This window comes from Stegostoma tigrinum, chromosome 18, assembly GCF_030684315.1.
Source record: "Stegostoma tigrinum isolate sSteTig4 chromosome 18, sSteTig4.hap1, whole genome shotgun sequence".
Lineage (NCBI taxonomy): Eukaryota > Metazoa > Chordata > Chondrichthyes > Orectolobiformes > Stegostomatidae > Stegostoma > Stegostoma tigrinum.
Genome location: NC_081371.1, coordinates 42,336,197 through 42,360,428, shown reverse-complemented (window position 1 = coordinate 42,360,428; position 24,232 = coordinate 42,336,197). Strand labels below are relative to the sequence as shown.

Sequence of the window (24,232 nt, the reverse complement as noted above, 5' to 3'; positions counted from 1 at the left end):
CCAAACAGATTTATTTGAAAATACTAGCTTTCAGAGCCTTGCCTGAACAACTAAAGAAGGAGCAAGGCTCGAAAGCTTTTGTTTTTGAGTAAACCTGTTGGATATAACCTGGTGTTATGTGATTTCTGACCTTGGTCAACACCAGCACCTCCACACCATGGCTAGAAGGGCAAGGGCAGTTAATGCATGAGAACGTTACCAGCAGCAAGACACACCCCATCTGACTTGGGACCACATTGCTATTTGCTCTCAGTCATTAGATGAAAATCCTGAAACTCTCCTTCTGACATGGAACTGCAGAACACAGCAGATCATGACCTCCCCAAAGAAGAGGCAACAAAAGCTGACCTAGCCAATGATGTCCATGTCTTGTGAAAGAGTATTTAAATTAATAGATTTTACAAGCCCAACAATTATATTTAACTTCTGCAAGGGCCAGTGATGATCTGATCTTATTCCTTCCTTGCACCACTGTCATTCCAACTGATTTCAGCTGGGAATTAGAGTCCAGACATGCAAGTGGGGTTTTGTGTTTCTGCAATATCTGGCTTCAAAGGCCTGGCTCATTCCTCTCTCTTTTTAGCCTCTGCACTTCTGATTCTAATCCTGAGTTAAAATTAATTCTTGATTACAGTTGTCAACATTTTCAACAGTTATTTGTGTTGCATTATGAATTTAGTTCTCCATTAAACTTGACCTGTATGGGTATTCTTACTTATTTATTATCTTTAGCATGGTTTCTGGCCACAGTTTTAATGGTCAGGGATCTATGAATTCCATTGTGTCAAGCTCAGAGTGTTTGGCTGGCGGAAATGCTGCAATTGTTGAAACTAGGATTCACACAATAAAAGAACACAACGAAGTGTTTCTGGGACAAACCTTTAATAAAATTACACTTTTTTCTTTCAGAAATAAATAAATAGAAGTGAACGATGATGGTTTATTAATTGATTTTATTTTGGACCTTATTCCAAATTTATTTCACAGAACTGAAAACCAAAAATGACAATTAGAATTGTATACAGTCCAAAAGAAATAGGTTTAACCCAGTGTTTAGCTGTGAATTAACTTTTCATTTAACCTGTGATATTCAGTGTTCAATAATCAGTTCAAAACTTTCGACATTCCTCAGACTAAATGTACGTAAAAAATGAAAATGAGGTACAGAATTTGAGTACAGAATGCACAGACTACTGATAAACATTGGATGATGGGCTTGTACCTTATATTTTCACCCTTGTTCCTGGGTCTGCAACATAAATAAACCTTCCTTCTAATTAACACTGACTTGTTCTAAAGGGGTGGTTTCATTCAAAGAGGTCTTAGGATGACTGGGGCAGAAATTATTTCAGTTTTACGTTCGATAAATCTTGTAATTCAAAAGTATCACAAAAAGGTTAGTTTGCATATATTGAAGGCAAGATGAGATCATTCAAGCTTCTGAAATGCAATCAAACTGCACTAGTGCTCAATTAAGCTTCAGTTTGCAATATTTTAATGCAATCATTTTAATGGAAACAAAGAATTGTGGATGCTGGGAGTCTGCCAAAAAAAACAGAAAGTGCTGGAGAAACTCAGTGGGCCTGACAGCATTTGTAGAGAGAAGTCAGCTCTGATACTGGATGTAAAATTTTAACTCTCTTTCTCTCTGCACAGATGCTGAACTTCTCCAGCTCTTTCTGGTTTTGAATCAATTTAATGGCTTTGGTTTGAAAATTGAAAATGTGATACTAATAGGATAGATATAGTTAAGTTAACCCTGCTCCTCACGCTTTGATCCAATTCATGTATTGGCTTGAGAGTTATGAGAATCATTCTTCTAAATCCTGATCTGCAGGTTTTTAAATGGAGGTTTACGCATCACCAATCTCTCCAACCCTAGGATTTGGACGGCAGGAGTGGTGTCAGCATGGGACAGGAGACTGCCATCATGTGGAAAGGTGACTGGTGCCCACACCCAGCAAAGAGGACTACCCACATTTGGACCGTCCCACCAACCTCTAGGTTGCAGGCCCTCTTCCTCCCAAACCACGCTAAGAAGCCTGACTGACTGACCCCAACCTAACTGCCCCACTGACCTCCCAAGCTTTCCACTCCACAATTCCTCGTCAGGGTCAAACCGTGTGAAGCTCCAGCCATGATCACCTGTCAGGGCTAGCAATGGAGTGCTGTTGGTCTTCTGACTCTCTGGTGGCAGGACAACTTCACTGTGGTGTCCTCAGACAAACTACTCATTACTGAGTCAGAATCACCTCTGGCTGGAAAGTAAAACCCACCCCCACCCCACTTCACATGAACATCAGATTAAAAAGGTTACTCAGCTCAATATTGTCATATTCATTTTCTCAAATGTCAGCTTGAAACAGAGAAAATAAATAAGATATTTTTAAAAGATATAACCAACTCGATTGCATGAAGGAATAAATATTAAACCTCCACTGAACATACTTACGGTGTTATTTTTCCCTTTTAATTAACGATAAATAACATTCACAGCACTTTTTTCATCAGCTCAATTTAAAAATCTACCAGTGATTTTTAGTTCTCTAGTATTCCACAAGATAAATTTAATCAGAATTTAGACTTCTGAGACCAAAGCTGTCCTTCTTCTTGCAGTTTGGAAAAAAATCACACAGGTCCAAGAATTAGCAGAGATTTCCCCAGAGCTGCTTTAAAAATTATTGGAAATGTTTGATCTCTCTTTTAAGGGAATCTTCAAATAATCTTTATTCACTTCAATGGAATTTTGAAAAGAATACTCAGCCAATTTCAATTAGAAGAACACACAAGCAATACATGTTTTCCATTTTTAAATCCACAGAATTGGTTAATTTGTAAATGTATTGAATATAAAAATGAGCACACATTGGATTTTACTAGTGAAATGTGAGAGACTTACTTGGCAGCTTCTTCGTTTTGCTGAATTGATTACACTAGAGATTATTGAGGAACAGGAGGAGACCATTCAGCCCCTCAGTTGCACCCCCTCCCCCATAGTTTGTGGCTCATCTATTACTTTACTTGCATTTATTATCATATGTTTTGATTTTAGTTGGGCAAAGATATCAAGCAATCTCAGTTGTAGAAATTTAAACTGATCCAGCATCAGTGGCCTTTAGACGAGAGAATTCCAGATTTCGGATCATTTGAGCGAAAAAATGCTTCATGAATTCAATCCTACAGTCTAATTCTAATTTTAAGAAAAGGCTTTTTATTTCACATTCCACCAACAGAGGATGTGACCTATTAGATACTATTATCATATTCAACACTCCAATTAGATCAGCCCTTAAACCTTTTAATACGAAGGGATTTTAAAGTTTTTATATATTGTGTAACTTCAAACTAATATTATTGAAACATACCATAATGCTGCTGCTGTATAATAATTTTTAGATGGTTAAAATATCGATATTTTCTACAACAGTGGTGGTATATGTTCCAAAGAGTGATTTTATTATTAGCACTGGGAATGGTCAGTTCCAAAATTTAGCATGAGTGAGATCAGCAGGCAACCCATTCTGGAACCTATAGTTGTCAATAACGCTGTATATAAAATGATGTGTTTTGGGGTTGAAGAAAAGCAAGATCAAATTTTGCAAATGATCCAAAAAATGTTTCACAGTGAAAAAGACTTAGTGACTGCAGGACAGATTGTGAATTTTATACAAAAGTAATAATGTTAAGCAATCTTGATGCATTGTCACCAATGCCACTTGAATATTATGTTCAATTTAGGCCCCTTTATGGCCATGGAAAAATATCACAATGAGAAGCTTATAGTATGAGGAGACTTTAGATAAAGTTGTTTGTCTGTGAAAAGATTAAGAGGAGATCTAATGGAAATGTTCAAAATTCTTAGAGGTTTGATCACGTACATTTTGAAAATTCATTTTCACCTGTCGGTGAATCAATAATTAAAGAGATTCAGGATAAGAATATTAACAATGGAAAACAAGGGGAGGTTCAGAGCTTATTTTTTATACAGATGGTTGGTAGGACCTGTAGAAACCTGCTAGAATCAGTCGCCCAAGAAGTGTGCCAAATAATCCTCAAATCAAAGTCAGGTAAGTGTAAGAAAATGAGAACTAAGAGGATATAAGTTGATGACAGAGGAATGGGGCTGATGGAGAATGCTTTCTGAGACCATTATGTTGAGCCAAATGGCATCCTGGTGCAATATAAAACCTTTTGCTTCAATGAGTACAGTACTCTCTTTAAACAGCTATGCATAACTTTTGATCAACCAATTTAGCTTTTGATTTGGTACTCTCTGTTTGAATTAAAAGAGGTCTACAAAAAAAAACACCTGTGCATTGCTCTCCTCTGATGTGCATTCAACTACTTGCTTGTTCAAGATGTAGCAGCTTATTAAAGTCTTCCAGGAGCAGAATTGCCCAGACATGTTCATTAATGGTTTGTCTTCTGTTTTCATTAAACCTCCATTACATGGCCCATGATATGTTGGCAGTGTGTTCCTTGGCTTTCATCCGAAGCACAGCAATGCTTGATGATCTCCGTTCACACTCCGGCCTTGGCTCGAAGGCATGTCCATCAGATGAGCCAGACAGTACTGAGTCATTGAAAAGATTGTTGAGAGCAACTTGATTGAACTGGCTTTGGTGATTTGATATGCCCATGTAGGAACTGCCATTTCTGTGTGAGTGAGGGTAAGGTGACATACAGGGGGAAGATTCACGTGGTAATATGCAGGATGAAACTGCTGAGCCAGTAGAGCTATTCCCTGCCCACAAATTGTTTTGCAACTGGAGGAAAGAAAACAGATGAGAGCATGAATGTATCAATTTTCCATTCAGGCTTACTATTCAGCAGCTGCTGGAAACCTAGTAAAACTTCAACCAATTTTGTTTCTTCAATGTTATTATTTAAAATTTCACAATACAAATCCTTTTGTCTCATTTGTTGAGGATAAAGTTAGTCACAGAAAATTTTGTGCTACTTTCCCAAATAATGCTTAATAAAGAAAGTACATGGAGGAAATACTTAATTTTAAAATGCCATGCTTTTATTAACTCCTATAAATAACCTCTTGAATATGATCAATTCTTTGTTGTAACATATAAGAATTTAAAATCTGTTTTTTTTTTGTTTAATGTTCCAACTGCTCACGTAAAGATTTTCCTTTTACATTCCCAATTAACAAAAATTAAAGTGTTCTCGAGAATAAAGCCTTTGAAATTCTCCTATTCTGAGGATAGGACTGTGCCAACACAACTGCTAGTCAATGAGTCAAAAAAATGGCATAGTGGTAATATCACTGAAGTCATAACATAGAAGATCTATGCTAATGTCCTGGGAACATGGATTTGAATATCACCATGGCAGACGGTGAAATTTGAATTCAATAAAAATCTGGAGCTAAATGTTAGTCTAATGGTGACTATGTAACCATTGCAAAATGTAATTTGGCTCACAAATGTGCGTTAGGGAAAGAACTTTGCTTAGTCTGACCTACATCTAACTCCGGACCCACAGCAATGCTGTTGGCTTCTAATTGCACTCTGAAATGGCCAAGACAGCCTCATGGTTCAAAGGCAACTAGGGATGGGCAACAAATGTCAGCCATGCCAGCAACACCCACGCCTCATGTATGCAAGAATGAAAAGAAACTGGTTTCATGCTAAACCTAACCTGGGTCAGTGAGTTTATATTGTTTAAGTGTAGTTCCATTGCAGTGCAGTTGAGACTGGCTTAACCCAGAGACTACAGAAGTGTTGTGAAGCTCCTTGTTTTCATTGTAACATATCCAAGTAGACTGGATAAAATTAATGAAGAGAACAAAAATCATAGATTGTGAAAAGGAAAGGTTGTTTGCCACGGGAAGCATGGAAATGTTTGAGGAACTAAAGATATTCACTTCTAATCCTTTAGTTTTAAATAAGTAACATTCTTGGGATGTGGGTATCACCAGCAAGTACTGGTAATTATTGCTCAACACACATAGGCCTGTCTGCAGATTATGCATACTAACCTACTTAAACAAGTTGTTAAAAGTTGACCACAATTGCGTTAAATTAAACTATATGCTTGGTCCCCCAAAAGGAGATAAATGAAGTAGGCCAAGTAGCATCTCAGGAGCACAAAAACTGATGTTTCAGGCCTAGATGCTTCATCAAGGGTCTCGGCCCAAAACGTCAGCTTTTGTGCTCCTGAGATGCTGCTTGGCCTGCTGTGTTCATCCAGCCCCACACTTTGTTATCTCGGATTCTCCAGCATCTGCAGTTCCCATTATCTCTGAAAAATGAAGCAATTGGGTATTTACAACAAAATCACTTCCATTATTTACTTTCAGATGTTTTTAAACATTTTTAGGTATTAATAGGCAGCCAGGTTGGCAATAAAAGAGTGACAGGGATTACTCACACAGGATAGTAGGATCAGAGGAAAGAGGAACTGTGAGTGAGAGAAATAATTCAAAAATTACAGAGAAAGAGAGAGAAAGACACAACGAGAATGACAGAAAAGATTATGGAAACTGCAAAATGATGAGCTGACAACGGAGATACTAAAAGATTCTATAGGAAAACATGCAGAGAGACAAGGGAAAGGCAAGTAGAACAAGCTGCCATAAAGAGAGACAAAAGAAGTCAGAAATCGTTACAATCTGAAGGAACAAAAATACATAAATGGCAGTTGTAATACAGAAGTTGGAGAGAAAATGACCTGGAGATGCACTGAGTTGGGATGACTTTGGAATCTTTAAAAATGTGAGAAGGATCCTAATTCCAAGCAGACATTTTCATAGCTTCTGATTTTCACCAGATTCTTTCTTAAGCATGCAGGATGGTTTGGATCATGAGATGGACCTGACACTCCTACCTTAGCCAGCTCCGAGTCAGCTCTTGACCATACCTGTGCAATTGTTGCAGTGTCGGGTCGGCTTTTAAAGGGCTGAGAGGTGCAACGCAGATCAGAGAGCCAGCACTTCCAAATCAAGCATTATTTCCCCATGCACACCCCGAGGCTTCTCATGCCACACCCCACCTCACTACCATGGACAAGCTATGGTGCTTTCATAATAATAAAAGCAAAGTACTGCGGATGCTGGAAAACTTAAACACAGAAAATCCTGAAGAAACTCAGCAGATCTAACATCATCTGTGAAGCGAGGAACAAAGGTAACATTTCGGTTCTGGCATGACTTCTTCAAAATTGAACATTGCATTTAAGAAATTAACCCAACTGAGATAATAGGATATATAAAAGAAAATGTTTTAAGTATGTTGTTCATTCATTGCTTTCCAGTTTCACAGAAAGCCAGTAAATGTGTCAAAAATTCAAACCCATAAAAAATGTCATTAGCAGATCAGCCCTCATTATCTGTCCTCAACTGAGAAATCCAGTAGTCTGTTGAAACAGTTGATTCCCCCTACCTCCCCCATCACACCCACCTCAATTCTCTGGAAAAACATTGTACGATTGAGAGAGTTCTGTTTCTCAGATTTCTTCTGTTAATTGTATAGGAACAGTAACATAATTCCAACTCAGGATATTGTGTGGTTTGAAGGGAAATTTACAGGTAGTGCTGTTCCCATGTATCTGCTACCCTTGTCTTTCTAGGTGAATGAATTTGTTCTCATCTTGAAAATCTGATAATGCTGACTTCTGGGAATGGGAAAGAAAGAAATAAAACTGATAGTGAAAAATGATGAGAAGGATACAATTCAGCTGTTCGTGCTTGTCCTGTAATACAGCAAAAGCGATAAAGAAAATTCAGAAAAATATCCAATCTTTATGAGGAAACTAAAAAGAGAAACCTGGATGGAAACAGAACAAGTTTTATAATTGTCAGAGATAATGGGAACTGCAGATGCTGGAGAATTCCAAGATAATAAAATGTGAGGCTGGATGAACACAGCAGGCCCAGCAGCATCTCAGGAGCACAAAAGCTGACGTTTCGGGCCTAGACCCTTCATCAGAGAGGGGGATGGGGGGAGGGAACTGGAATAAATAGGGAGAGAGGGGGAGGCGGACCGAAGATGGAGAGTAAAGAAGATAGGTGGAGAGAGTGTAGGTGGGGAGGTAGGGAGGGGATAGGTCAGTCCAGGGAAGGCGGACAGGTCAAGGAGGTGGGATGAGGTTAGTAGGTAGCTGGGGGTGCGGCTTGGGGTGGGAGGAAGGGATGGGTGAGAGGAAGAACCGGTTAGGGAGGCAGAGACAGGTTGGACTGGTTTTGGGATGCAGTGGGTGGGGGGGAAGAGCTGGGCTGGTTGTGTGGTGCAGTGGGGGGATGGGATTATAATTGTGAAAGGTTATTGATTTGAGTAAGCTTTGGACTTATTGTGGGATATGTTTTGACAAATAAAATGAAGGGTGAATGTCTTGAACGTTATAAAAAAACCAAGATAGTATCAATACACATATCATCTTTGCCACGTAGTAAATGTTGATATGTATTTTTACCCTGTAGGCAGTGCGAAAGATAGTCTTCTGTTATCCCCTGAGGGATGTTATAAATCGCATGAAAAAGGAGCAATGGCTTTCTTGACGTAAAATGTTCTGAATGTTTTGGAAAAGAGGGAGGAAGCTTTTTCCAGTTGGGCTTCACGTTTCCAAAGCCAAAATAAATGTACTGTTCAAGGATCAAATGCTCAGTTACGTTAATGCTGTTAGTGTGTTCAATTTGGTTCATATATGTGAACTGATGTAACTTAAATGCAGATTGGCTTGGTGTTATATTATGTCATAACTGTAGTAAGGAATAGTTGTCAAATGATACTATCTGCATCCATAAAAGTGATCCAAACCCGTTGAAGTTTAGCACTAGCTGATGTTCTATGTTAGGATTTCACCTCTGCAGAAGGAAGCTTTGTAACCAAGTCAAGTAAATACATACATTAAAAACAAACATTTTACTTTAAAACATCACTAAAGCTATTGAAAGGAATTATTTGAGATCCGTTTTTAAATGAGGCTAGACTATTTACCAACTTGCAGTGTAACATTATGCTCTGTTACATTCTCTACCAACCTGTGAATAAGGCTCTGTCCGGGGTAAAAGAGAAACATCGTAGGAAGTTGCAAAGTGGTTTCGAGCTTGTTGTAACTGTCCATAGCGTTCCCTCTTTCTCCATTTCGCTCTTCTATTTTGAAACCAAACCTGTACAAACATAAAAAGATTATTGTTCTAATTTCCTACTTTACCAAAGTCAGTGGATCGCTGATTAATGTTGAGGTATGTGGACTGGCAGAAATGGATCTCATTCATTTGGTCAGACTTCCAATCAGGGATGTCTTCTGAAAGCCTTGCAAATGGGCATTTTTAAATTTTCTTGTGTGGTAGATGCCTTGAACATATTGAAGCAAGCCAAGGAATGCCAATGAATATGAACAAAATCACAGTGTGTTCTACCTCAAATTTAGAAAAACAGTGAGTTTCAGCTCACTAATGAAAACACCATCAATATCAGAGAAAGCATTTTCAGCAGTGCAGTTCAATGGCAAAAGAATTTAAATGAGTAAATACAAGAACAAAGAACAAAGAAAATTACAGCACAGGGACAGGCCCTTCGGCCCCCCCAAGCCTGCGCCGATCAAGATCCTCTGTCTAACCTGTCATCTATTTTCTAACGGTCTGTGTCCATTTGCTCCCTGCCCATCCATGTACCTGTCCAAATATATCTTAAAAGACGCTATCGTGTCTGCGTCTACACCTCCGCTGGCAACACGTTCCAGGCACCCACCACCCTCTGTGTAAAGAGCTTTCCACACATATCTCCCTTAGACTTTCCTCCTCTCACTTTGAACTCATGACCCCCAGTAATTGAGTCCCCCACTCTGGGAAAAAGCTTTTTGCTATCCACTCTGTCTATACACCTCATGATTTTGTAGACTTGATAAAATTCTGATTAATTCACAACTCCCAGGTTGAAAATCTTCACTTTGGGCAGAAATATGAAAAGGGCAATAGCAAATGGGGAGATTGTAGAAAATCAGATAAGGGTGCAATATAGGCTATGGATTTGTTATTGGCCATTTTAAGGTACAGCCAAAAGAAAATTAACATAATATTTCATTATGCTGAGAAAATCTGTGGCTCGCAATTTGGTTCAAGTATCAGCCATGGTTGGTAGTTTCTGACTTATAATGTTAAAGGTTCAAGTCTCACCCCAGGGCTCGTGCACCAAAGTCAAGCTATTACTCCCAGTGCAATACTAAGGGAGTGCTGTGTTGTCAGGGGTATTGGTGTTACCTTTTGGATGAGCTGTTAAACCAAGGCTATGTCAGTGGATATAAAAGATCCTCTGCTAGAGTTTTGGAAAATAATATAATTAGACAAAGTTCACAAAGGTTCACACAGCAGAGGCATTATTCCTGGTGTCCCACTGACATTTATTTTTCAATCACATCACAAAAACAAATCATGTGACCATGATCACCTTGTTGTTTATTGGAACTTGCAGTTCAATAGATAGTTGGCAAATTCCTACAACTATGAATACACCTCAAAAGCATTTCCTTGGCTGTAAACTGCTGTAGAAATCGTGAGGTAGACTTGCAAGTTCTTTTAAGGCAGGGCGAAACACTTACACATCAACACTAGTTTGGTTTGTATTAAGTAAGAATGGCGTTCATAATTCAACTCAACACATTTTTCCTACTTAATTATCTCTCACATTCCAACGATAGGACTATCGACCCACAAAAAGGCAGAACAATGACACTTGCCTACAGCAAAGGCAACTGAAGCTTATTCCCAAGCACTAGTTTCCCCTAATCAAATCTAAAACAAGCACCAACATGAAAATGACCTCAGTGGTTATTAGGGACCAAAATCAACTTTAAACGAGAATTTACAACTGCACAGTCATTCTTCCTTATTTTCTTTAATTGCAGATAAAGTACTCCATTTGCACTGTTACTAAACTTTGCAATTCTGACATTATATGCAAATAGTGTTCAAAAATAATGAAAGAAAATGAGCCAGAATTAAACATACTTTTAAACCTAAAACAAAGGCCCACAGGTTTTTGTTTAAGATGTTTAATGTAATAAGCCAAATGATTGTGAATTCTACAGCCCCATGGTACTGTTGGCAGGATCTTTGTCGTGAATAAATCATCTAACTCTGAAACGTGGAAGGCATTAGGAAATCAATTATTGATGAGATTGTCCAATCGTTCATATTAAGGACATGATGATATTCTACATAGCGCAGTAAAGACACTGAGTTTGTACGATAATTAGAAACAGATTCTGAGAGAAGGGGGGAGGTAAATCCAGTGCTGTGGCTGTTGTGAAACTCTTGGCATTCTCCCCGCAACATGTCATGCTAAAAGCACCAATTATCTCCTTTAAGTCTTTTCTGTTGTTGATGAGGTTGCACAAACAATAATTTGCATCTCCCAGTCTGCTGGCATAATTTAACTGAGGCTCATAAATATTCAAGGCCTGTCTGTTGAAATCAAGGAAAATAAAAACATTGCATCTTTTCCTGGACTTGTGTAGTTGATTCTTGATTTTTAAACAAGACGATTTGATGGGAAGTCTTATGCTGTGTCTCCCGATACCACTAAAAGATTTTCATTGCTCATATGGAAAATTCTGCACATGCTCACTTTGTGAAGTGCTCTGCCAATAAAAAAAACACGGTGGCATCCAAATAAGCGCAATAAATATGAGTGCACGGGATGGAATGATTTTACAGGTGAGAGTACTGCTCATGCATAATAAGAGCATTTTCTGGATGTCAACAGATGTTCTCAAACATTTAACATGGAAATCTCTGAACACTAATAAAGAGAATGAGGGGAGGCCTTGTAACAAATGTTGGGTTCTTGCTACCAAGCCAGCACACCCTTTAGCATTCAGCTTCGCTTTAACAGCAAGGGAAAGTTGTCTTTCAAATAAGGTGCAAAACCTAGATCTCTTCTATCCTTAGGCAGATGTAAATGGTCCCAAGCCACTTTTCAAAGAAGAATAGGCAACAGTTTCCTTGGTGTCCTTGCCAATATTTACTCTTCAATCAACATCAGAAAAAGACAATAATCTAGTTATCATCACATTTCTGTTCGTGGGATCTAGTTGTGCCCAGAATGTTAACATATTTCCTACATTGCAACAAGCGCTATACTTTAAAAGAACCTAACAGGCTGGAGAATGTTTGGAGTTATACAGTGATCAAGCAAGTCATTGTATAAATGCAGGTCCTTTTTCTTTTCCAGAGCCACCCTTGGGCTAATAATAATTAACTCTGTTTAACATGTCTTGAGATGCTGTAATATTATTACGAGTCTCATATGACCTAAGGAAGAACAACACATGAATGATAATAAGTCAGTCAAGCCCTGAGGCTGCGTGACAGCTTGTAACAAACAGCAAACCATTCATTGTATCTTCCATTTTGCTGTTTATTTAAACAAGCTTCTTTTACTGTTCAGGCAATTTCCATTTGTCACAAAACAGGGACTTTTAATACTCTTTTACATGGCAGGAACACTTGCAAAACTAGCAATCATCTTAACAACATGCCGCAATCAAATTAACTGGATCCATCAATTAATTATTTCAGATTACAGTTGCAGATTTAACCAAAATTCTAATGGAAACAAATGTGTACTTAGACTGTTGATCTCACCTGTTAACATGAGAATGTTTTTAATTGGCTGTGAGATATTACTTGAGTTACAATCTATCTCAAAATGTTATCCCAAGAACTCTTTCATTCTGAAGAAATATTATGTGGCTAGCATCAACAAAATGTAGAAGTTAGAGAAACTTTTCTCCAGAATGAATATGGAAATTAATGTTGCTCTATGCATTACTATGTGTGATGTTGTTCTGCTGATGTTTCAACCAGTCCCTAAAGAAATTGTTGTAAAATATCAGGAATTTGCTGAAAATGATAAATAAATTCTAAAAAAAATAGAAGTTGGAGTTTACAAATCTGAAGCTGGCAAACCTGTGGAATTTCAACCATTACATTTCAACTTTTGTAGTAATTATTACTGTAAGATTACTTCACCATGTATGCTATATTCACAGCAGTGTAAGATAATAGTGCATGCCCAAGAGCATAACTTAATAGCTCACTGTCCAAATTCTTGAAAGAATGATAATTGAGGGAAGTGATACTTCATTAGTTGACTTTCTGCAACATGTACCATTTGTTCCATTACCTACTGTGTGTGATTTAATAACTAAATACAAACATTTTACTTTTAAATATCTCTACCTTCACAGGATGCCCAAGTCATACTTAAATATTCAATAGAATTATTTCAATCTTAGAATTAGACATAATTATAGTATTTATGTGTTAATTGTGATATAGTTTAATTGTAAGACTTGTGAGTAAATTCTTTATTAAAACAAATAAATGCAAGTTTCTGTATACTGGCTTAATGCCAAAAATCATTTGAAATTACACTCTGACATGTCAATAGAAGTAAGATTCAATTCCATGATATGTATACACAGAGGTACGTTATACTTAATAAAATGATACATTTTTTAAAAATTCCTGTTCTTTTTAAAGGTTAGGTTAATGTTATTACAGGAATGAGAAAATTCTATTAAAATATACACAGTATTTTACATAATTCAAATTAAATCATAGTTACGAGTTACATAGTTAAATCATTTTAACTGAGATAACAAGGTGTAGAGCTGGATGAACACAGCAGGCCAAGCAGCATCAGAGGAGCAGGAAGGCTGACGTTTCGGGCCTAGGCCCTTCCGAAATGTCAGTCTTCCTGCTCCTCTGATGCTGCTTGGCCTGATGTGTTCATCCAGCTCTACACCTTGTTATATCAAATTTTAAATATGAATCTTTCAGCCTTTGCTGTGCTTTGTGGTGAGACATGCCCTAATCCAAAATCTGAGGATATGCAAAATATTTGAGCAATTCAAGATACATCAACATTCTTCAGTTCCATTCTGAAGCATACTTTGTAACCCACACTTAGTCTGGCCCACAAAGTATAAAGTTGGAAGTCAGATATAAATTTAAATCACGTGCAGAAAGTCAAACAAAAATTGGGATGACAGTTGTAATTATGGCAGTGATTTTAAAAAGGCAGAAAGAAAAGCTAAGAAGTTTTCAAAAACATCTTAACTAATTAACCTCAGAAGGAATGGGATTCCACATTTGTAAAATTAAATATTCAGTTCAGTAAAATTATTTGGTAACTAATTCTTATCAAAGTGTCACAAACAAATTTACTCCTAAATGAACCAGTCCAATCATTTTATAGAATCCTTACAATGTGGAAACAGCCCATTCAATCCACACTAACCCTCCAAACAACATCCCACTCAGATACACAGCCCCATCCTATTCCTGTAGCCCTGCATTTACTGTAGTTAATCCACCCAACCTGCACATCACTGGGCACTATAAACAATTTAGCATGGCCAATTTACCTAATCAGCAGAGCTTTAGACTGCGTAAGAAAACCAGAACACCCAGAGGGAACTTTCGCAGCAACGGAGAGAACGTGCAAACTCCATATAGATGGTTGCCCAAGGGTGGAATTGAACACAATACCCTGGTTCTCTGAGGGAGTAGTGTTACCCACTGAGCCACTATGCCCCCTCTGGTATGTTTAACTCATTACTATAATTATGTTAACTTATAACAGTTGACAATAATGTTAACAACTTGTTAAACATGTTTTTATAGCATGTTTTACAAATTTTTGTTAAGGAGTGACAGATGAAATAGTTTACCTGTACTCTAGCCTCCGTGAGCTCAGTCCGTAGAGCCAGTTGCTCCCTGGCATACACATCTGGGTAATGAGTTTTCTGGAAAACCTTCTCTAGCTCTTCTAATTGTAAACTGGTGAATGTTGTCCTATTTCTCCGCTTCTTAGTGCTAGAAACATTAGAGTCACTCTTGTCAGTGGTTTGATCCACGAGGGATTTCTCCTCTAGCCCTTTTGGTGGTGAAACCTTCATGTTACAGTAGCTTTCAACTGGTCTTGATAGCTCAGAACACACAGGCTGGCCCATCGACTTTGAAACACCATAACTGACTGGATGACAAAGGAAATAATCAGACGATTGTTACAGGAATTAATCCACATAAGAGGATACCAAAACAATCCAACCAAAGTAATTTACTAACAAATAATATGATTTTAAAAAAACAAAGCGGCTACAAACCGCTGCTGTTTAATATGCAAAACATATTGCAGACTTAATCAGAAACTTAAACATAAGCTGCAAAAGACAATTTGTGAGCATCCAGCAAAAAGAAACAAGCACTCATAGTAAATTTTTAAATGTAAGTTGTCCTAGCATATCAGACAAAATCATTTTTAGCGTCAAAAATTGTATCTTTGCAAATACTTGGCGTATAAGTTGACTCCTTTTCAACTGCAAAAGGCTACTCTTGGATTACTGGTCAGCCACAATTTCTAAGCCCACAAATGGATGTTGTAATTCATAATACATTATAACTAAGCATAAGGAATTAAGCAGACATCATGGTCCAGGTTGTGAAAGTGAACAGGAGTTCAAGAGACATACACGGGGCAGACCCTGTTTGACAAATAACAAAGACAGTGGCCACTCAGAATCTATACTGGTGGTTCACTTTTATACCAAACATATAGGTTAACCCCTGCTTCTGAATTGATTACGCAAGGTTTCAAAACTGGACCTTTATACAAAATTTCACATATAGATCACTTCTCAAGACTGGGTGCGGAAAGACAAGCAAATTCTTTAAAGGAATGGGGAAAGGTGATGTCAAAAAAGGAGGTAATTGAGTTAATTATATAAATTCATCCTCCCACCATCGATTTTGCCTATTTTAAAAAATATGTGTGGAGTTCAGCAAGCAATAGAAATCTGCTGCATTCATTGACTTTGTACCTTGCCTCATGGCGTGAAAAATCAATGATTGAAGTTTCTCATAAGGAGCACAAGTTCCATAATTCTCAGCCCCCTGCTGCTGTTTTTTGCTCTATATTAATAGCTTAGACTTGATGGGACAGGGCACAACACAGAAAGTTTCAAAATACACACAAGTTTGAAATGTAGTTAACTAGAGGAAAATAAGCATAACTTCAAAAGGACATTGGCAAGCTGACAGAATGAACATATATGGGTTGGATGAAATATAGCACAGAGAAATGTGAATTCATATACTTTTCATTGGAAAAATGTGAAGGTACTGTTCACACTAAATGGCACAGCTTCATAAGCGTGTCAGAATCCAGGGACCTGGAAGAGTTATCGTGCAATAAGCTTGACGATTACAGGCCAGGTTAAAAGTGAATAAAGCATGTGGGATTCTGGACTTTATAAAAGGAGTTACACTATAGAGCACAAATGGAAATGATGCTAAATTGTGAAAACACATTGAGTTTAGGCACCATATTTCATTAAGATTGGAGAGGGTGTAAAAAGATTTAACAGGATAACATCAAGGTTGCGTAAATTATAGTTCTGAGAAAGGGTCACCGGACCCGAAACATTAACTTGGTTTTCTCCCCCACAGATGCTGCCAAACCTGCTGAGCTTTTTCAGCAACTTTGTTTTTGTTGTGTGAATTACAGTTATGTTATCAATCTGTAAAAGCAAGAATTATCCTCACAGAGTAGGCTAAGAAGAAATTTGATGGAGGGATTTAAAAGTGGGGTGGAATAGGTAGCATGTTCAATGGGAAACTGTTTCCAATGGCTGAACGATCACAAATCAGAGAGATACAGGCTAAAGGGCCTTTTTATTTAATTCTTGAATGGAATGTGGACAACATTGGCCAGGCTAACATTTATTGCCCATTCCTAATTGCCTTGGAGAAGCCAGTAATGAGTTGACAAGTTCAACCACTACAGCCTGTGTGTTGTAGGTACATCTAGAAAGTTGCTAGGGAAAGGCCTCCAGGATTTTGACTTGGCAAAGGTGAAGGAACAATGTTATACTTCCAAGTGAAAATGGTGTGGGGTTTGGATGGGAACCTGCAGGTGATAATATTCATGTCCTCGGTAGGTGGGTGGGGGTGAGGAGGGGAGGTTAGGTTTTCAGGATTGGAAAGTGCTGTCGGAGAAGCCTGTTGGAGGACTAGCAAAGGACCAAAAGCAACATGTGGAAAAATTTATTTCAGCGCATGTCTAGGATGTAAGACATATTGCTTGATTGTGCAGAAACAGATTCAAATGTTGCCTTCGGTAGAGAATTGAATAAACACTTTAAAGTGTAAAAGTGCGCAGGGATTAGGGTAAAAATGGAGATTGAGATTAAGAGAATTGATTAACATAAGAGCCAGTGCAATTTTGAAACATCAAATGGCTTTGCCCTGTGCTATTATGTTTGCTGATTCTATGACTTTATCCTTATGAATTGAACAGGTTTTATTTTCAGATCTGGTTAGTTAATCACGTCTCTGGGCTGTTATTGAAGTATGTCAAAGATGTGAAGACTGACGAAAAAAAGGTGAAGATTGCCTCATTTAGACAACGAAATAGAGTGAAAAAACGTCAAGAGCATGAAACCAGCTCATGGCAAGGACTTCAAACAGTGTGAATTAGATCTAAAATTAGGTATAGAAATTGTGGGATATTTACAGGAATTTTCCAGCGACTGAATATTGGCCGTAGGGTTCTAGCTGGATCCAAATATCCTACCATCTTCACAGACATCAAAAATGTAATTCAGCTAAACAAATCTCATCCACTCCCATAGTTCAAATTAATCCTCAACTTTCCACCCAAAGTACACCCTACCTGTAAATTCAAGGGAGATAACTAAAGTCTGAAGTTATAAAAGAAAGTTCTCAGATAAGATAGCCTCAAGATTTTCAGGAAAAAGATAAGATGTTATTTTTATCTCATATGCTGACAGCATACATATATAGGTGACAATTATAGCAGGAATGTCTGTGCATTCAATTAAAAGGCAACATTATGAAGGATTCCTGTTGTCATTTTAAGTTTTATATAATTAATATGCATATGAGAATACCTATGCCTATTTGTGGAACAAAAGTTTTAGTTGCATGGATTAATCATGATACAAACACGAGTTTGGAAAAGTGACTATGAAGCAACATTCTCCTGGTATCCTGGGAAATGAGTGGTTCATATCAGTTTCAAATGAAAAATGTGTTCAAATCCTAAAATCAGCACTACAAAATAGCTGAGTAGAACAACACCACCGTTTTCATATCATTACATTAAAAACTGTGGATTTAAAAGAAATGTATACTAGGAAAATTAGGTTCCAGACTATGATTATTTAACAGGCGCATATACAACATTTACCCACATGAAATATCAGGCATCTAAATTGTGATACCAACAGGAAAGTCAATCAGTCTTAGAGTTGCTTGTGGGCATAAAGTCATGCAAAGTTTCAAAGGAGAGTAGTATTGGACCTGAAACTTTTCTCTCCCCACAGATGCTGCCAGGTCTGCTGACTTTCTCCAGTGATTTCTGCTTTTAATTCAGATTTCCAGCATCTGCATTATTTTACTTTGTCTATAGTCATGGGAAGGAACTTGCTGACACTGTTTCAAAATTGGCGAGGTTTGATTGATAGTCAAAGTTTAGAGAACTTACTGACTTGCAATGACATGTTTTACAAGCTTGGAACATATTTAATTTGTAAAGTGGGTCATTTTTGTATTTGTTTTATCATGTCACATTTTTACTGATAAGGACTATGTGTAAATTGTGTTTGTTTTAACTAGCACATTTATATGATCAGTTCGTGCAACATAAAGATTCTGGTTCTCTGAAACAGATTCACAGAGTTGGCGTTGTTTCTTTTTGGGAGGAGGGGAATCTTCACATGCACTTAAATCCAACTGGCCACTAAATAAAGAGTACTATCTAGCTCTTTCACCTCGTTATTACTTCATTTATTATTTATATTCCCACTTTGGTCTTCTTTCAGATGTCTTCCAACATGATTTCAAAACATTAAGTTATTTAGCCACATTTTTAGGAGCAGTGACGGATGTCCCGCATTCCCTGATTATTGCATTGCAGTCACGATCAGTTCTGGGACAGCTTTTATACTTGATTTAAGGATCTATGGAAACGTGGCTATTCTTGACTGTTTCGCAAAGGAACCCCGCATCATATTGAGTCGGAACCTTATTATCTCTCACTGCGTGTTTATTGTAAGTTTTCTAGCTGGTAGATTAATAGTGACAGCATAATCCGCTCCCTCTGGATACGGTTATAGCAAAATTGATTTTATTTTAAAGGAAGTATTCCTAGTTACCGTCTCTCCCTGCCTTACGTTTTATTGTTTCCCCGTTATTCAAACTAATTATATGAATCCAGGACCACAGAATCTGCATTGCAATCTTTTCTGAGCAGTTATTACATAGTGTCCTTTAAAAACATGAATTTTGTTACGCATCTGTTCATATTAATTACAACAGCATTTTCCAAGCAATGTGGGTGAACCATTCAAAATCCGGCCTATAATTCCCAATGCTTCGGCGTCAGTTACAGGGAATTCTCCCCATTCAGGAATTCGCGGGTACAATGCTAAGTCTCAAAATACGCTGGAGCTGTCGGTATCCTGCTAATTTTTATTTGTAAATTCAGGAATGAAAGTTAAACTTTTAAATCAGAGACAACCGCTAATCAGATTAAGTTTGTGATGTGTCACAGGTGTATTCATTTATAGTGATTGATTGTTATTCTCAAGGAACTTTATTTCATAAAGCAACAAAGAATCGCAGATGCTGTAAATCAGAAATAAGAAAAACAGAAATTGCTGGAAAAATTCAGCATTCTGAGGAAGGGTCACTGGACCCGAAACATTAAATCTGCTTTCTCTGCACAGATGTTACCAGACCTGCTGAGCTTTTCCAGCAATTTCAAGGGTTTCTTTTTGGTTCTTAATTCTTCACACATGTTCAGACCTGTGAATAGTTTGGGCTGATTAAATCCTAGAGTCATAGACATGTATACAGCAGGCAACCAGACCCATCAGTCCAAGTCGTCCGTGCAGACCAGATATCCTAAATTAATCTAGTCCCTTTTGACAGCGTTTGGTCTATATCCCTCTAAACTCTTCCCATGCAAAATGCATTTAAATGTTGTAATTGTACCAGCCTCCACCGCTTCCTCTGGCAGCTGGCTTCATACACTCACTGCATGAAAAAGTTGCCCCTTAGGTTCCTTTTATACCTTTCCCCTCTCACCTTAATCCCACGCCCTCTAGTTTTGGACTCCCCTACCCTGGGAAAATGACCGTGCTGTTCACCCTGTCCATATCCCTCATGATTTCATAAACCTCTGTAAGGTCACCCGCAGCCTCGGACACTCTAGGGCAAATAGCCTAGAATTTTGGGATAAAATATTCCCAGGAAATTTGTGTGTGATGATAGGTAGCCCCATTGGACAAGCAGGGGAAGCGCTTTGACATTAGACTTCAGCGGTCAATTCCTCACCATCTGATCAACAGGAAAATGGCATTAGCAGACATTAACTACAGTTTTGTTTTATCCCCTGTTCCGGGGATGGGGGCGTTCTGGAGAGTCCAGCACTTACTATCCGTCCTGATCTAATCGAAAGAACGTGATCTGAAGGGTATCTAAACGGTTCCATCCACGTTTCGCAATCGATCCGAAATAAGAAGTTCCCAGTGGAAAGTCTTAAGCTTCGTTGATTTCTAAGAACTGCCTAAAATATGTTTCCACTTCCTATAACGATCGAGTCTGTTTTAAGAATGAAGCAGCCGCTCAGAAAATACAAGGTATGATCGAGTAAAATTCGTGACACTGTTGCTGTCTTCATCACCTTCTTCCTGTTCTAACACCTTTCTTACAAACTTATTTCGGTTCAGACAGTGTCAGGCCGAGCTGCAGGATTGTTTTCACTGCTTGACACGAACCCGGAGATTCCAGGCAATTCTTGCTCGCAGGGATATGCCCAGTAAAGTTAAATTGGTAATCAGATTGCCGGCGTGTATTGTTTGAGGAAAATTTAATTTTAAAACTTCAGTAATTTGTGCTCCTACTGGGACGGTGGAAAGAATGGACATTTTAAACAATTAGGCAATACTGATAATCGTCGAAAGGCGCACGATTACATAAACTTTATGTTTTAAAACAACTGCATTTGTCGATTTCAGACCAAAATTTCTAAAACCCTTCCCTAATGTCTCCATCATTTATTAATATTTAGCAAAAACGACATAGTTTGTCTCAAACTCCTTCAGCCGATTGTTTATATCAAAGTACCGTTTTAACTTTAACGACACAGACGATGGTATTTCTTCCCAGGTATGTGTAAAACAAAACTTGATGATAATTAACACTTTTTCATCATTTGCGGGGTTTGTTTTTGTAAATTAAAGTAGCTGATTTCTCAAATTTCCCTTTAACAGAACTTGAGTAGCATCTCTTTTTGCGTATGTTCAGGACTGACCATTGTATCTTTCTGAGTATATTTTTGCAAAGAATCTCTCTTTACCAGCTAGAAGACAGATCTGAGTTGGCTTTATAAAATTCTGCAACGTACACACTTTTCATTTGGAAGTTCACCACATTTGAGAGATAAATGGCGATAAGGTTGGAACGGTAACTCGAGCTAACGGAGCCGCTTTCGCCAATGTCTGTATAAAGATGGGGTAAAATATTGGGCAGTTAGCTCAATGCTTTGAACAGAATCCATCGTAAATCAAAGATGCAGAACTTCCGTATCGACATTAACGTTGTCTTTTTTTAAAATAAAGTCGTATCCGTTATATGCAGTTCTTCCAAAATGCGCATTGGACGCAACTACTCTGGCAACTGTATTTTAAGTGATTCATTCTGAAAAGCTTTAATTTTTGTGCTGATTAAAGTTAATCCAGAACAGATTGATTTCTGGGTCAGCCGTGCTTCTGAGCAGAACACAGCGGAGCCAAAAAACTAAAGGTCCTCAATTACTTTTCCAATTAATTATCAGAATGTGGGCATCGGTAATGGAGAAAGAAAAGGCAATTTAAGTGTAATGAGCCATTCTTATAGACAGGGAGAGGACTCGCTGGGGCCTGTATGTGACTCCAGCCATCAGTCAGTGTGGCGGATTCTTGCGTGGCTAAGCAGTTGTATCGAACAACTTGCACGCCGGCCGTTTTTCCTTGAACCTTAATACAACTTTCTCCAGTCTTAGGTATGTGTGATTGGCTCTTAAATGACTAAGAAGTTGGATGAAGTAACATGCATGGTTCAAGAAAAGCGGCCGGCGTGCATTGCTTAGTTCGACTTTCTTGGCCACTTCAGAATTTGTAAAATAAGGCTGGAGTCACGTCGGGGCCTGATTTTGCGCATCTATCTGTAGGACTTTAGTGGACCAACGACGGTTTTATTTTTAAAATTGCAATCAAACATATTCAAGGGCACTGCCAGGATTTTATTGCCAGATTTTAAGAAAAAATAACCTGTGGGTTCACATTGACAAATTCCCATTGTAGGTTGGAGTTCTCCGGTTTGTCACTGCAGGCCCTCAGAACACTTAGAAGCAACACAACGGCTCTATCACCATATTATAGTTTAACAAGCCGATAGGAGGACTGACAAGAGAGTTTGTACCGTTTTCTCTTGTATTGCGCACTAAGTACATCAATAGTACATTTTATTGTGTGTCGTTCAATTTGAGAATATTTTCTTACCTGGACTTTAAACATATACCCCGGTTGCCAAACATGTCCTTATGGCAAATCTATATTTATATTTCTTCACCATGTAAAGCTATGGTCAAAGCATAACTTGCTGCTTAGATTAGAAAATGTTTCGGACTGGGTTGAAAGTTGCATGGACTTTTAGTGTTCTTTTGCACGAGAGAAATCGCGAATACGGTAACATTGTAAGAGGCATGCCAAAGGGAACTGCGTTGGACCGACCTGAGTCGTTGTTTAGTTCAGCGCTGTGTGGCTGAAATATTTACATTTAGCGAATAAACCTTTACGAGCTGTTCCTTCCCTCAGCACGCACAAGTTTTATTTTCACTGCGAAACAGTACATGGTAGAATGGATGCAGTTTTAGATTCCAGAAGCGTCTTTAAAGACAACTGATGTTGAATTTTTACTTACAGCTGTGTCTGAGGTGAGAAATGGTTTCGTTTAAGATCATTGACTGTACAATTGATTATTGAAACGAGACTGACAAATGGTTTGTTACGGTAACATCTCACCTCCACCCAGAGCAACTAGCCGCTTGTCTCCTAGAAGATAATTCTTCCTGTTTGTTATTTATGGTTCTGCTGATAGTGTACACAATTCAGCAACGGTGCAAGCAAGCAATTCATGGCAGTATCTTCATAGATATAAAAAACACGATTATTTAAATAGCTTCCGTTTGCGATAAATAAGGATAACTGCGGATAACCCAGCGACCTTGCAAACTTTAATGTAAAATTAAACATTCATTTAAATGTTCTGGTGATAAATCCGTTTAACTAGGCGGATGTTTAATGTCAACAATACCGTAAGATGATTGCATCCTTTCTATTCTGTTTTTTTAAAGTTTATGTGTAAACCAGTTATGGTGATATTACCTACCATTCGCACCGTCTTCGTGAACGGACGGTTTTCCAATTCTTTCCTGGTGCTCGATGCTTTCCATGTTAATAAAGGCTTGGATGCGCTTCGATGCGTTCTTGTTATAGAAAGACCCCCCTTCCATGTTCTCCATAACTTGTTCCAGGGTTGCTCCTGCTCCCATGTAGTACTCGTTCCCCTTCGAATGATGGCCAACGACGGAGAAGTTTTCACTTGTAAATTCCATAATCATGTAAACCAACTGAGAGGCAGCCTCAAGGAAGGCAAAACAGACCCGCTTGGGAGGGGGCAATCGATGCTCGCTGCTAGGAATTTTGTTCGGATTGAAATGGAAACCGCAGCTTTTGACCGTCGATAAGCTTTCTGGAAACGGCTCTATATACAGTAAAATTGCTGGGGATCCCACTACAACCTCCTCCCAACTTAATGAATATGCAAATCCCAGGGTCGCTCTCTCCACCCCCTGTCCATCCCCTACTCGTAAAGAATATACATTGTAAAAAGTGCCTTTTCTGTGCGGGCAGCTACAGACTTGACTTTTTGATTCATTTTTTTCAAACTGACTTTTAAATGTGTCCAGTGTGACATTGAACTATCCAAATGGTCTCCCCAACCCCCCACCAAATAATTCGCGTTTCAACCGTGGCAAATGTCTACAGCGTGTCAACGTGATTTCAGCGCTGAATCTTTTAGATTTACAATGAATCTTGGCCATAATGTATCTTTATACTTTTAGGTAATTAGATGGCTAGCGCG

General features: G+C 38.3%; 1 protein-coding gene across 1 annotated transcript; it reads right to left on the bottom strand.

The window, feature by feature from the left end:
* Positions 1 to 968: 968 nt before the first annotated feature.
* alx1 (ALX homeobox 1) lies at positions 969 to 23,834 on the bottom strand. The gene is made up of 4 exons (XM_048548379.2): positions 23,477 to 23,834; positions 14,692 to 14,996; positions 8,993 to 9,121; positions 969 to 4,766 (listed from the first exon to the last, which is right to left on the bottom strand). The coding sequence occupies exons 1-4, from the start codon at positions 23,706 to 23,708 to the stop codon at positions 4,446 to 4,448; spliced, it is 987 nt and encodes a 328-aa protein (XP_048404336.1). The 5' UTR covers positions 23,709 to 23,834; the 3' UTR covers positions 969 to 4,445.
* Positions 23,835 to 24,232: the final 398 nt, after the last annotated feature.

What these genes read in the sequence shown, in the direction of transcription:
- alx1 (XM_048548379.2), bottom strand. Translation starts at nt 23,708, where the DNA reads ATGATTATGGAATTTACAAGTGAAAACTTCTCCGTCGTTGGCCATCAT. An exon ending in TCACGAAGACGGTGCGAATG is followed by an intron (nt 14,997 to 23,476) that starts GTAGGTAATATC and finishes TTTGTCATCCAG; the next exon opens with TCAGTTATGGTGTTTCAAAG. An exon ending in TCACGGAGGCTAGAGTACAG is followed by an intron (nt 9,122 to 14,691) that starts GTAAACTATTTC and finishes ATGTTTGTACAG; the next exon opens with GTTTGGTTTCAAAATAGAAG.